Genomic DNA, 12,752 nt, shown 5'->3' with positions numbered 1-12,752 from the left:
GTAGGCTCTAAAAAGTTGGAAAATAGAGTCCACTGCATATAAACTACATTCGCTTAGGTGTGTATAAGTAATCTGTGTGTATATTGACTTTCATAAGCCAGTACAGATACATGACAGCAGCTGGTGTATATGTTACAATATACTTCAAAGAGCTATTGCAGTGTCCTGCTGCTGCAATATGATCACCTTCTTGTTTGTGACTCTAGCAGAAACAGCTTTGCTGAGTGATGATTTACAGGATATGCACAAGCAGGTACTTGGCATCCAGACTACTGTGGATTGTGATTGTATCAGCACTAGGCTGCTGGAGGTGCCAGCCCTCAGATGAGTTGCAAAACTGAGGTCCTGACTACAAATGATCATCAAAAATTGTAGATGTCACAAGAGTAATGGTGCTAGTTTCATGCCCTGGCCAAATTCTAGTTTGCCTAGCTGAATTTCCCTTGCAGTTTCAGTTGGATAAGGCATCTTTACTTTCTGTAACTGCATTACAAAGACAGGCACAGTTACCATCACTTTTAACTATTTCATTAATATGGGTCCCAATATGATGAGCATAGTATTGGGGTGGGGGGGAAGAGATGGATAGTTAATTAATAGCTCTCTAGTTTAGCAACTACATGGTAGTGATTTTGAATTGAGTGTATAGTATCCTGAGGTTGTTTTTTTTTTTAATTGGTCTTGTATTTGCAGTAAAATGACAAGAAGGTTAGCATTCAAAACTCTGTGTCAGGTCTGAAATAACCTTGCAGGCTCCTTGCACCCTACCAGAATTATAGAAGCTGGGATAAACCAGGCTGAATTTAGCTCAATGTGCATTGTTCAGTGTTAGTATGAATAAATATGACACCCACATAGAGATCACTGTTAATCAATTCCTAAAGTATGTCACATGCTTTAGTTCAGGGGTAGGCAACCTACGGCACGCATGCCAAAGGCGGCATGCAAGCTGATTTTCAGTGGCACTCACACTGCCCGGGTCCTGGCCACTGATCTGGGGGATGCTGTATTTTAATTTAATTTTAAATGAAGCTTCTTACACATTTTAAAAACCTTATTTACTTTACATACAATAATAGTTTAGTTATATATTATAGACTTATAGAAAGAGACTGTCTAAAAACATTAAAATGTATTACTGGCACGCAAAACCTTAAATCAGAGTGAATAAATGAAGACTCAGCACGCCACTTCTGAAAGGTTGCCGATCCCTGCTTTAGTATATTTAAATTAAATGAGCTTTCTTGGTTTTCTTATATGCCCATTGCATTAACCAATAATCTCACTACTTCAGTACCTCTGTAGGTTTTGTATGATAAACCCTATTCCTTTATTGAGTCTCATAAAATGTACATAGCTAACTTCTAGAAATGCAAGTAGGCAGACACTAGCTGTGGGCAGAGCAATCCCTCTTGTGTATCACTGGGACACCAGTCTCCTGGAAGTTGTGGAAGCAGTGCTCCCTGAGGTTTATAATACAAACCTGCAGGGCATTATAAATATTTGTGCAGGTTTAGGTCATGTACTCAGGAAAATACTATACAAGGTGACTGACGCAAGCATTTGGCTGCTTTACATCAGAGCAAAGGCTGTGTTATATTTATACAACATAATCTGAAAAGGATAATGCCTTGGGCTTTTTGGAGCACTCAGTTCCATTTCTGAGATGCAGCCTGTCCCCTGTCCCCTGCACAAATGTGATTATGCTGCTCTAATATGAGTTACAAATTGGGTTAGATTCATTGTTTAGTACTGATGCAAGGTAACGAGAGCCCTGAGGAGAGCAGATGCTGTTACTTTAAGTGGTTTCTGGCAATTAATGCAGGTGGCTTTGGGGTTCATGCACCTACAGAAAAAAACATTAAAATTATTTAAACAGCTGAGCCATTCTTTATGGAACAAGCCATTATTCAAACAACTGAGCATATGTATTGAATGTATACAATCTCTGACTATAATGGCACATTCCTTAAAGTGATTATAGAGAGCGTGTTTGTAGCTTAGTGTAATCATATAATGTTGCTGACACCAGTACACCGTATCTTTCAGCTGGCTGAATTGAGCTCAGCAATAATCTTGCTTCCCTTTATTGTCCCTCACTAACCACTGACACCTCTCCTGCACCCTCTTGGTGAAGGCTAGTAATCTAATTATAATACTTATGTACAAAGAAGCAGAGTTATGACTGCGTGTGCCACAGTAATTTTGGGATTTCCTGACATGGGTCCTTAACTGTGTAACCTGAACATTGTAATCATTGTTCTTTATAGCCAACTTGTGCACATGCACCGATGCAGCCCAATTTTCATAAGGGTGCTCTCTTTTTTAGCGCCCAATTTGCACCTGCACAATTTATATCCCTATTTTTGTACCTACAGTTTGACTGAAGGTGCCGATCTGATACCCGTGCCTCTTCCTGACTATAGGAGCAAATCAAATAGCCAGCAATGCAAGTACTCTAGTTCATTTTCAGTTCATCTGTGGTACAAGATCTGGGTGCATACTACAACAGTAGAAGACAGACCAAGCCTCTACCCTTTTTAAAATGTACCCCATAATTCCTAAAGGCAGGGGTTCATACCTGGGATGCTTCAGTCTAAAGAGAGGTTGCAAACAGGGACCAGAGGGCTACAAACATCCTGTCTTGCACATATTTCTGAGTGGGATGTGGGACCCAGGGTGCTCCCAATATGGAAAGGGGATGGTGATATGGATAAGGCTAAGAACTCTTACTTTTGGTATACAGTTTTATCTCAGTGTGTGAATAAATCCCCATGTCTATGTATTTGCCATATCCTTTGTTTTCAGAACCTCATTTGTTTCCAACAAGGTTCACAATAGTTAGATTGAAAAGACCTATTAGATCAGCCCTGTCAAATTTTAATCATCCATTTGCCTGTAGCAATTCTTTTAGGGTTGACTAAAATATGAAATATCCATATAATTACACTGCTCTACAGCCAAAATGCTTCTGAAATAAATGTAGTCCAACTTTACTAATTCTGGGTCACTGAGAACAAAAATGATGCTTAAAATTGTTGATTGGCTCTAGTTTTCAAGATACGCTATTGGGTCAGTATATACGACCCTTGACTTGGGAATGGCAGAGGATAAGTGAGTTATAAAGGGAAGGGATCTCAGTTTAAACCAGAAATGACTAAAATACATCTTTGACTGGATCTATGAATAAATATATGACTGGGTTTGGACAGTACTTGCTTTTTAGGCAAAACAATGAATGATGCAATCTGAAGCTGGTATTGCATCATACATGATATGAATTGCATCATGTTATTCCTAGAAGTCATGGATGATGCAATCATAACGAAGCTTACATCACTCTGCTGAACAAATTGCCCTGTATCAGCTCTAGAAATCATACAGTGTGGTGCTCTCTTATTTGTCAGTGTTTGATTTTGCAAAGGGACACATTTCTGTTTAGCCAAAGTGAGCAGAGATGCCTCGTACTTGCGTGAACAGTGCAGATAACTTCTGCTATGTTTGTGGTGAAGTGACTTTTGCATCACAAAAGCGCAGTATAACCACTATGGTTAAGAGAGCCTATCACCTTTATTTTGGCTCCAAAATTGGAGATCAGGACAAGACGTGGGCCCCACACATATGCTGCAACACTTGTGCAACAAATCTTCACCAGTGGTTGAACAGGAAAAGGAAATCTATGCCTTTTGCAGTGCCAATGATCTGGAGAGAGCCAACAGATCATACCAGCAACTGTTACTTCTGCATGGTGCCTCCAGTTGGGAAAGGTGTGTCAAAGAAGAAAAAGTGGACTGTGCATTATCCAAACATTCCATCAGCTATACGCCCAGTACCTCACGGAGAAGGACTGCTGGTTCCTGATGCACCAGAATCATTCTCACTTGAATCAGACGAGGAAGAGGAAGAGGATGAAACTTCTGGTCCTGAACCATCAATGTCACAGGACCCACATTTTCTCCCATCCTCCTCCCCTGAACCACACCTCATAACACAAAGTGAACTGAATGACCTTGTCAGGGATTTGGAACTACCCAAGAGTAAAGCAGAGCTGTTGGGCTCCAGACTACAGCAGTGGAATCTCCTGGCAGGCTATCAGGGCAAATGGAGCCCATCAATGCTTGCAGTCTATTGCTGGACAGTGACAAGAGATGCTCCATTTAATGAATACAAGAGACAAGCCAAGAAGCGCCGAGTAGACACTGAATAGGACTAAACTATGTACATGATAGTTTTTTGCCTTTTGTTTCATAATGAATTTTATTTATATAACCCTTTTGCTGATTTTTAAAGTGTTACATAAACAGGACAGGTGAAATATTATCATGTAAAGCAACTATAAACACATGAAAAGACCTAGGTTTACAATTTATGATTAAAACTCTACTATCTACACAATATACACAGACATAAAATGTAAAAACTTAAATATCTTAGAAACAGTAGCCAATCAGTTGTTTTAATTGTCATATTTGAATTCAGCACATCAAAATACATAATAAATAGCACATTTTATCTCTGAAGCAGATGACTTCTCAAAAATTGTAGCCCAGTGTTATCGTTGTTGTCATGATCAGGCTGAAGGAATAAGTTCTGTGCCTGGTCTGGTGATTTTTCATGTTTTTTTAAGGCTGCATGAAGTCATGCAAGGGCAGGATATGGCCACCTTAGAGGACTGTTTTACTAGGTATAATTAGGTTGGCCATCTCTATGATATCTGAGTGCTTCTTATGAAACATAAATACAAAAAAAAATCTCTTTTCTAGCTGTACCAGCAGGAATGAACATTAATGTTATTGTTGGAGATACATACAATATGGATGCAGACGTGTTTTGAGATGGCTATTGCCCTGTGTTTTTAAAAGCCTACTCATAATATAGTATTTGCTTTCCTTTCTTGCAAGCTTTGATGAGCAGTGCAATAGTTACCAGAATTGACATTTGAAGGTCTGTTGCTGGCCTCTAAGTTAGTCTGAGAGCTAGGCAAATATTTCCCATCAAAATTTGATGAACAGTGAATAGCATTTTTTCTGCAAGTCGTTTGAAGTTTTCCATTTAAAAAAAAATAAATTTAACTGAATGAAGTTTTTCCTTTTTAGGAGACAAAGCACCTAGGCTTTAACTTGTCTAACTTAGCATATGTTAAAGTATACACTGCTTGTTCTACACTACACTCTTTAAAGGTATTAGAACATGTTTCCTTATGCCTGATAACAAACCTTTAAATCTTAGTCTATCCAAAGCCTAAGTGAGAGGCTCTGGGTATAAATCTGATCGCAAATCAACTTAACAGCAAACTTAAAACTACTCAATATGGACGGATATTCCACTGTATGTTTATATTAGTAACGGGAAGTTTTGGAAGGTTTCATCAGATTAACACTCAAAATGTAGGCTGCTTCCCCTTACATGAACCTTTTTAAAGTCTGCAAATTGGAAATAGAAATCCTGCCAGATTTCCTGTACTTCCTATTTCAAGTTAGGCTATTCTTTCAGTATTCTGGCCTTTCTCATTGTATTTTACCACTTAGTTTCCTGTCTCAGGCAGAAGCAGGAAGGTTGGAGGCATGGGTAATTTTGGGTGAGGGGGAAATAACCAGACTCTTTCAGACTTCAACAAATGTTTGAATGTGTTATGGGCAAAAGTTCATTAGGTTGATCTTTTTTATCTTTCCCTAGTTTGCATCTATATGTCTGTTACTCCCAAGGTGGATTGCTAGGTGATGATTAAATGTGCATGTTCTATTGATAGATATTTTTATGAGAGTACAGGCACATTGCACACTGTGATTACATGCTGGTAAATTTGTGAGAGCATAAATTGGTGTAATTTATTGACTAAGGCAAACCAGAAGGACAAGGTTGTAGAAGGGAAGCAACCAATAGTAAGAAGGATGTTCTTTGGCTTAAGGCACTGAACTGGGATTCAGGACATTTGGGTTGGCCCTGCCACAGACTTCCTGTGAGACCTGGGAATAATTAATCACTTTGAGCCTCAATTCTCCAGCTACAAAGTAGGAATAATATTACTTCCTTTGTCTACCATATATATTTAGACTGTAAACTGTCCAGTGCATGGACTGTCTCTTACCATGTGTGTATATACAGCACCTAGCACAAAGGGGCCCCCATTTTCATTGGGGCCTGTATATGTTTATATCTATCAGAATAACAGTAATATAAAAGATAAAGCAGCCCCCACACTTTAGCGTACACTCTCTTGTTGCTTGCTTTCACTCCATATTTTCACTCCTCTCAGGGGAAGTTACAGCAGCTTACATTCACCCACTTATATCTTCCTGCTAATGTGAAACTTCCTCCATTGTTTACATCACATCTGCATTTGGCCCATTGTTTTCATAGTGCTGCAGACAGTTTAGAAGACACACACACACACACACACACACACACACACACACACACACACACACACACACACACACACACACACACACACACACACACACACACACACACACAGAGGAAAGAGTCAGGGAAGCTGACTTTGAGTGTTTAGCATGACCCTGGAAGAGAAGGGCCTGTGAGAAAATCACCACCTTGTGATAGCGCCAGTAACTTATTCTTAAACCACATTCTGAGCTCAGTTATACCAGCATAAATTAGAATGAATTTCATTGACTCCAGTAGAGCTATTATAGATTGACACCTGCGTAGCTGAAATTAGTGTTTGGAGATATATGGGGAATCAAAATCCTTGGTGCAAACTCCCATAAAATCTGGAACCATCTTGTATCCAGAACGACACACTGCAATTCAGTTGTTGGGTAGGTATTGATTAGAAGGCTGCAATTATGTGTGGGTATTCAGAAGTCCTAAATCACCAGAGTTCTTTCTATTCCTTGAGGTCTTTGTGGCTTGCTGTTTCTCGGTTGGTAATTGTCTTTGCTGGAAAATTTGATTTTAAAGTTTTGCCCTTTATTTTTCTCTTCAGTTTTGTGCAACACTTGGAACCACACCTTGTTGCTCCTTTGACAGACTGTTAGAACTGGGTCCTATTTGTAAGTCATTCCCTGTTGCTTCTCTCTAAAATTTAAATATAAGGTACAGTCTCTTGCTGATTCATTTCCTGGGTGTTATGCAGTGTCGGTGTCCATTGGCAATAATTCTGTCTATAAATCTTTCACTTGCAGTTATTTTCTAATGTTGCTTCAAGGAGCAAACTTGTACTTTTAGGGCAGATCACTAACTGGTAAGAAAGAGGGCCATAGCATCAAAGTTTTGTTTTTAAAAAACCCTCCTTTGTGGCTACATGTTTTGGGACCACAAAATGCTTACATGCTTGACTTTGTGCAGGGCCGGCTCCAGGGTTTTTGCCGCCCCAGGTGGCAGGGGAAAAAAAAAGAAGAAGCCGCGATCGCAATCAGCAGCAGCTCCACTGTGCCGCTTTCTTCTTTGACGGCAATTCGGCTGCAGGTCCGTCCCTCTGAGAGGGACCGAGGGATCCGCGGCCAAATTGCCACTGAAGAGCCTGACGTGCCGCCCCTTCTCCTTGGCCGCCCCAAGCATCTGCTTGCTGAGCTGGTGCCTGGAACCGGCCCTGACTTTGTGGCTCCTTTCTTTGGTCTGTTCTGCATGAGTCAGAAAAGCTTCACCTGAAGCAGAATGAAAAAAAGCTGAATTGTGTGTCCTTCCCTGTGCCCCTCTGTCACTTTGTATCAGTCAGGACACAAAGGTCCAGGCCCCTCTGCACAGGGGTGAACTTCACCCTCAATGTACATATGTATAAGTCATAAAATGAGGGATATGCCCACAGCTAGGTGAACTCAGTGCAAAACAACAATAATAATCTCAAACATTTGTTCAAATAAAAGCTGAGAATTAACTTGGAAGGGATACACATTTTTAATGTGTTTTTTTGCAAACATTTATGCAAATGAATTTTAGTTCACAAGAATCCAAGTACGTGTGTAACTAATATTTGCATGTGAATATTGATTAAAGTGTGTGTGTGTGTGTGTGTGTGTGTGTGTGTGTGTGTGTGTGTGTGTGTGTGTGTGTGTGTGTGTAAAATGCAAAAAAAATATGCACCAGAAGTGTGTGGTGGCTGTTGTGATTGATTTTGTTGACTTGTTTCAATGTCATCCATTCATGGACTAGAAATATTGCCATATCACTTACTTTCAATGAACAGTCGCATAGAGTGAACTGTGAGATCCATATTCTGAAATATTTTTGCAAAAACAACTTATTGAATAATTTAAGGTAACAGATTTGTAATACGTCAAAGTTTGCTCATGGGTAAGAACAAAGTTTGTTCATAGTTTAATATCCCAAAATAAATTGGTTGCTGTAAATAGTTTGTTCACTCTGTTAGGACCCTGGAAACTCATGTTATATAAGAATGTATCATCTTGGAGCTCTCGTCATTGCTAAAAAGGGCCAGCAAAGTTAAAACTTGTGTTGCTATTCCAGTTACAAAAATTGAGAGCATTCTTTATAGAAATTAATTAACATCACTAGTTTTTTTTAAAGAAATACATATTTTAAGCATCCTGAATTGATCATAAATTAAGATTTTGTATTGCAAGTTAATAGTAAATGGAGTGTCCAAGGGCTTGATCCTGCTAATAGAACTGTGGAGGGTCTGTGTGCATGGATTCTTTAGTAGAACAGAGACCTATGTGATGTGACCTCTTAGATCTCTGTCCTAACTGAATTGATAAAATATGAATGGCAAAAAAAAACCCAAAAATGCAGGGACTGCAAATCCCCTCTAGTCACTTGGTCTAATGCAAATTAAGAAAATGTTTTAAAGAAAAAAGCTGTCTTTGCTTATTTAATTTCCTTCATTTTTTTCCAGGCAATAAGGAGAATATCTGGATGCATATTGATGCAGCATATGCAGGGAGTGCTTTCATCTGTCCTGAATTCCGACATCTCCTAAATGGCGTGGAGGTTTGTGATGCTCCCCAGCGGTACCCAGGGTTGCGTAGGACCTCAACACCACCTACCCTTAGTGTGAAGCAGTCTTGTCTGTGCCTGCTGTGGATTAGCTCCCTGAAACCCTGCAGGCCTTCCTCTCTATGTACAAGGAGTGACAGGCACACACCAATCCCGAATACTCAGTTTCCAGCCCCTTATCCACTGGACACTCACAATATTGCCAGAGCTGCTGTTCTCAAAGGACAGTACATACCAGCTTGTAAGATTCAACTGAGTACCATCACTTTGCTTAACATAGGGGTGTGTGTACATATATATAGTGAAAACAAGAATGTTTATTATCAAAGAACAGTGATTCAAGTAATAGTGAGTAAGAATATCTAAATCACTTGGTAAACTGGGTGCAAGTGAACAATACATATTTGAATACGGCTAAATGTAAATGTATATATCTAGGAACAAAGAATGTAGGGCAGCCTTACAGGATGGGGGACACTATCCTGGGAAGCAGTGACTCTGAAAAATATTTGGGAGTCGTGGAGGATAATTAGCTGAATATGAGCTCCTAGTGTGACTCTGTGGCCAAAAGAGCTAATGAGATCCTGGGACAATTAAACAGGGGAATCTTGCATAAGAGCAGAAGTGTTATTTTACTGCTGAATTTGGCACTGGTGCGACTGCTGCTTGAATACTGTATACTGTGTTCTTTTCTGGTGCCCACAATTCAAGAAGGACTTTGATAAATTGGAGAAGGTTCAGAAAAGAATCATGGGAATTATTTTGGGGAAGTTCTATGGCCCTGTGTTATACAGGTGGTAAGATCAGATGATCAAAATGGTCCCTTCTGGCCTTAGACTCTATGAATATTGGAAAAAATGGTTACATGGAAAACAAAATCATAACATGCTTTCTAGACACTAAACTTGACTAACAAGTGACTTTAATCTAACAATGTTTATCTCACCCAAAGTTCTCGCCAACCTACACCCCTTTTTTCATTAAGCAAAAGCGCTATCCTCTTACTTCTTCAGAGAAGGGTGCCAGGGCAGCCCTTTCCTCCCTACCTAAATATACTCAAGTAAATATTTGATATGTACCTCAAGGTAAGGTTCTCTGCCCCTGCTGTGTTCACTGTCCTGTTAGTTCTGTCTTACAATCCTTCATTTGCATTCGGTTCAGACTGGAGATAGGAGACCCATTGTAAACAAGACAAGACTCAATTTAGATGTAAACAAATAGATGGAGAGACATCCCAGTCTGACAGCAAACCTGTTTTTCACTCTTCCTTGTGTCTAGTACCTTGATACAGAGTTTAAGAACATATTTTCAGTGTGTATCCATAACTCCTTACATAGTATCTGTACATACATTTCACAATGATATTAATGACCAATGTGACACTGGCTTTCATTTCAGACCTCACATAACATTATTTAGTAAACCAGAATGTACTTCGTAGAATCAGGAGATTCCTGCAATCCTCCTACACACTCTCTTGTCAGCTGACAAAAAAGAAAGGCCCCATAGATTCTTAAACCTCTGCTTTCCTGTGACTGTAACTCAGAGTCCATGCTTGATAAAAATGCTGCACTTCTGTACAAAATATTGAAAGTGATGGATAGAAAGCAAACTCGGTGTAAGTCTGGCTATGCTGGCAAAGAGCATTTCCTTCCTCTGGCCCCCCAGCACCTCTTCTGGCACTGTGATATTGGAGGAGGAGGCTTAGGTTTGTGTGCCAGTGTAGTCCCTGTCCCCGTCCCACCAATGATCCCCAAATCAGCAGAAACGACTCCAAGAGAACCTGAGAGTTGCTTCTTCCCATAGTTTGGATCTTGATCAGGACATAAACTTCTTTTAAGTTCCAAATAAGGAAGGATTATATCAAAATGTTGGATTGTTGATTCAGACCACTACCGAGACAGGGGTCAGCTGTTAAATTCAATCCAGATCCTCCCTCAGTTTAGAGAAAGGGCTGTATGTCCAGTGTTTTGGTTTTTGGGCCCATCTTAATCATCATTTAGTAAGTTTGTCCTACAGGCTAAGCTACAAAAGGCAGCAACCTAAACTCATAACTGGTCTTAGGCACATTTGGGAGCAATTTGTATAAATAAGGTAACATTAAAAGATGTGAGAATCATAGATCCATTTTTGACATGCTCCTATTGGGAATGAATCCTTACAGCTGCTTTTAGATCATCATATAATTTACGCAAAAATGCAGAGTTGAACATAGGCAAACTTGCTCCACAGAGAAGCAAAACTTAGCTGTGCCAACTCTCACAATTTTATCATATCAAAAATAGATTTAGTTTATAATGGTTACCATGTCAGGTAAAACCATTTCTTCAGTTTTTACACACACACAAAAATGTGCTGTTCAAAATACCAAGTAGCACTGAAATCAACACAGCATGAGAGAGGGTGACTTTTGCTTAAATATCCTGGTAGAGAACATTTTAACATCCTAATTCTATAAAGTTTAAAAAATATAACAACCACTATCTCACCTGTTTTGAAAGCAAGACATAGAAGTATTACTATATACCTCCTATAGGGCATATACCATAGGGTTCCCAACCTTCTAGGATTGTCCTGGAGTCTCCAGAAATTAAAGATTCATCTTTAATTAAAGATCTTGTCATTTGATGAAACCTCCAGGAATACATCCAACCAAAATTGGCAACTCTACATATAAGACCAGACTGGGTCTGTGTCTATAACAGACGGTGTTTAATATTTGAAAATGAGTCAGTTGAAATTTTCTTCCAATAATTCTCAGGTTTCTTTTTCTTTTCCTCTTACCAAGTCAGCTGGCACTTAGTTGCTTAGATAAGGGTGCTGTAATTTCCTGATGCTCCCCTCACACAGTCAGATAAGTCCTTGTCTTCCACGTCAATGGAGAAAATATCACTGTTTGGTAAAGACAGAAATTTAAACAGAGCGGCTCTGATAGGTAGACTAATAAAAGAGGAGGAAAAACCTAACAAATGAAGCATTTCTCTCTCATTCTTTTTTTTTTTTTTATCAGCAAATGAAGCTTGCTGTAATTTCCTGTGTGGATTTTATTAATTATTTTTATAGGTTCCTGCAGGAAATGAATCAGCATCCATTGCACAGCCAGCATCTGTTAGTGTGGCAACTATTCAACAGCTCTGAATAGATTCCCTACCTCAGATATTAGAAGGATAAAAAACTCCTCCAACATGGGCAACCACTGCCCTTTCACCAAAGATGAGGAAGTTAATGAGAAAGAAATGTGAAAAGATAGCTATTAGGTGGCGACTGGTGCTTCAAGATCCCCACTTCTCCTTTGTGTCCCTACTGTTCAACATCAACTGCTGCCATAGACCTAAAGGAGAAGACTTTCAACACAAATGTCCTTCATGCCTTTCACAGCATGGGAAGCTTCCATCCTGAATACGTGTAATGCGAAGTTGATATTGTCAAAAATTTAACATATAGCCATGCGTTCTGTGTAGAACTGGTTGAAAGTGGGTTTTTTTTGTTTTGTTTTGGTTTGGTTTTTGGTTTTTTTTTTTGTATAAATTTAGTTTAGATGAGAAATGACTGACTAAATGAAAAAAATGTAGGGAAAATTTTTTTGACCACCTTTAATTCTGTGGTTAGACTGACTGAAACACAATTCTAGATCAAAATCTATTACCTGTGTATGCGTGCACATATAAAATATATGTCTATGTTTATAATATTAATTTATCACTCGGTGAAATAGTGAAATCTAGGAACTCTTGAGTAGAAAATGGGCTAAAAACCAAAATTTGGGATCTTTTGTTTGAGATGGTGTTTATGTATGATATAAAATCTGTATTAAAAGCACATTATCAATGGCA

The 12,752-nt window shown here is 39.1% G+C and overlaps 1 protein-coding gene across 1 annotated transcript in view; it reads left to right on the top strand.

The window, feature by feature from the left end:
- DDC (dopa decarboxylase) overlaps nt 1–12,752 on the top strand; it is an 87,066-nt gene that overhangs the window by 42,071 nt on the left and 32,243 nt on the right. Inside the window, exons 7-8 of the mRNA XM_030549364.1 lie at nt 6,950–7,016; nt 8,819–8,913. Of these exons, the coding sequence (XP_030405224.1) occupies nt 6,950–7,016; nt 8,819–8,913 (162 nt within the window). The remainder of the gene's footprint in view (nt 1–6,949; nt 7,017–8,818; nt 8,914–12,752) is intronic.

The sequence above is a fragment of the Gopherus evgoodei genome, chromosome 2, assembly GCF_007399415.2.
Source record: "Gopherus evgoodei ecotype Sinaloan lineage chromosome 2, rGopEvg1_v1.p, whole genome shotgun sequence".
NCBI classification, from domain to species: domain Eukaryota; kingdom Metazoa; phylum Chordata; order Testudines; family Testudinidae; genus Gopherus; species Gopherus evgoodei.
The sequence above is the reverse complement of the archived record's forward strand: the minus strand, read 5'-3'. Positions and strand labels throughout refer to the sequence as shown.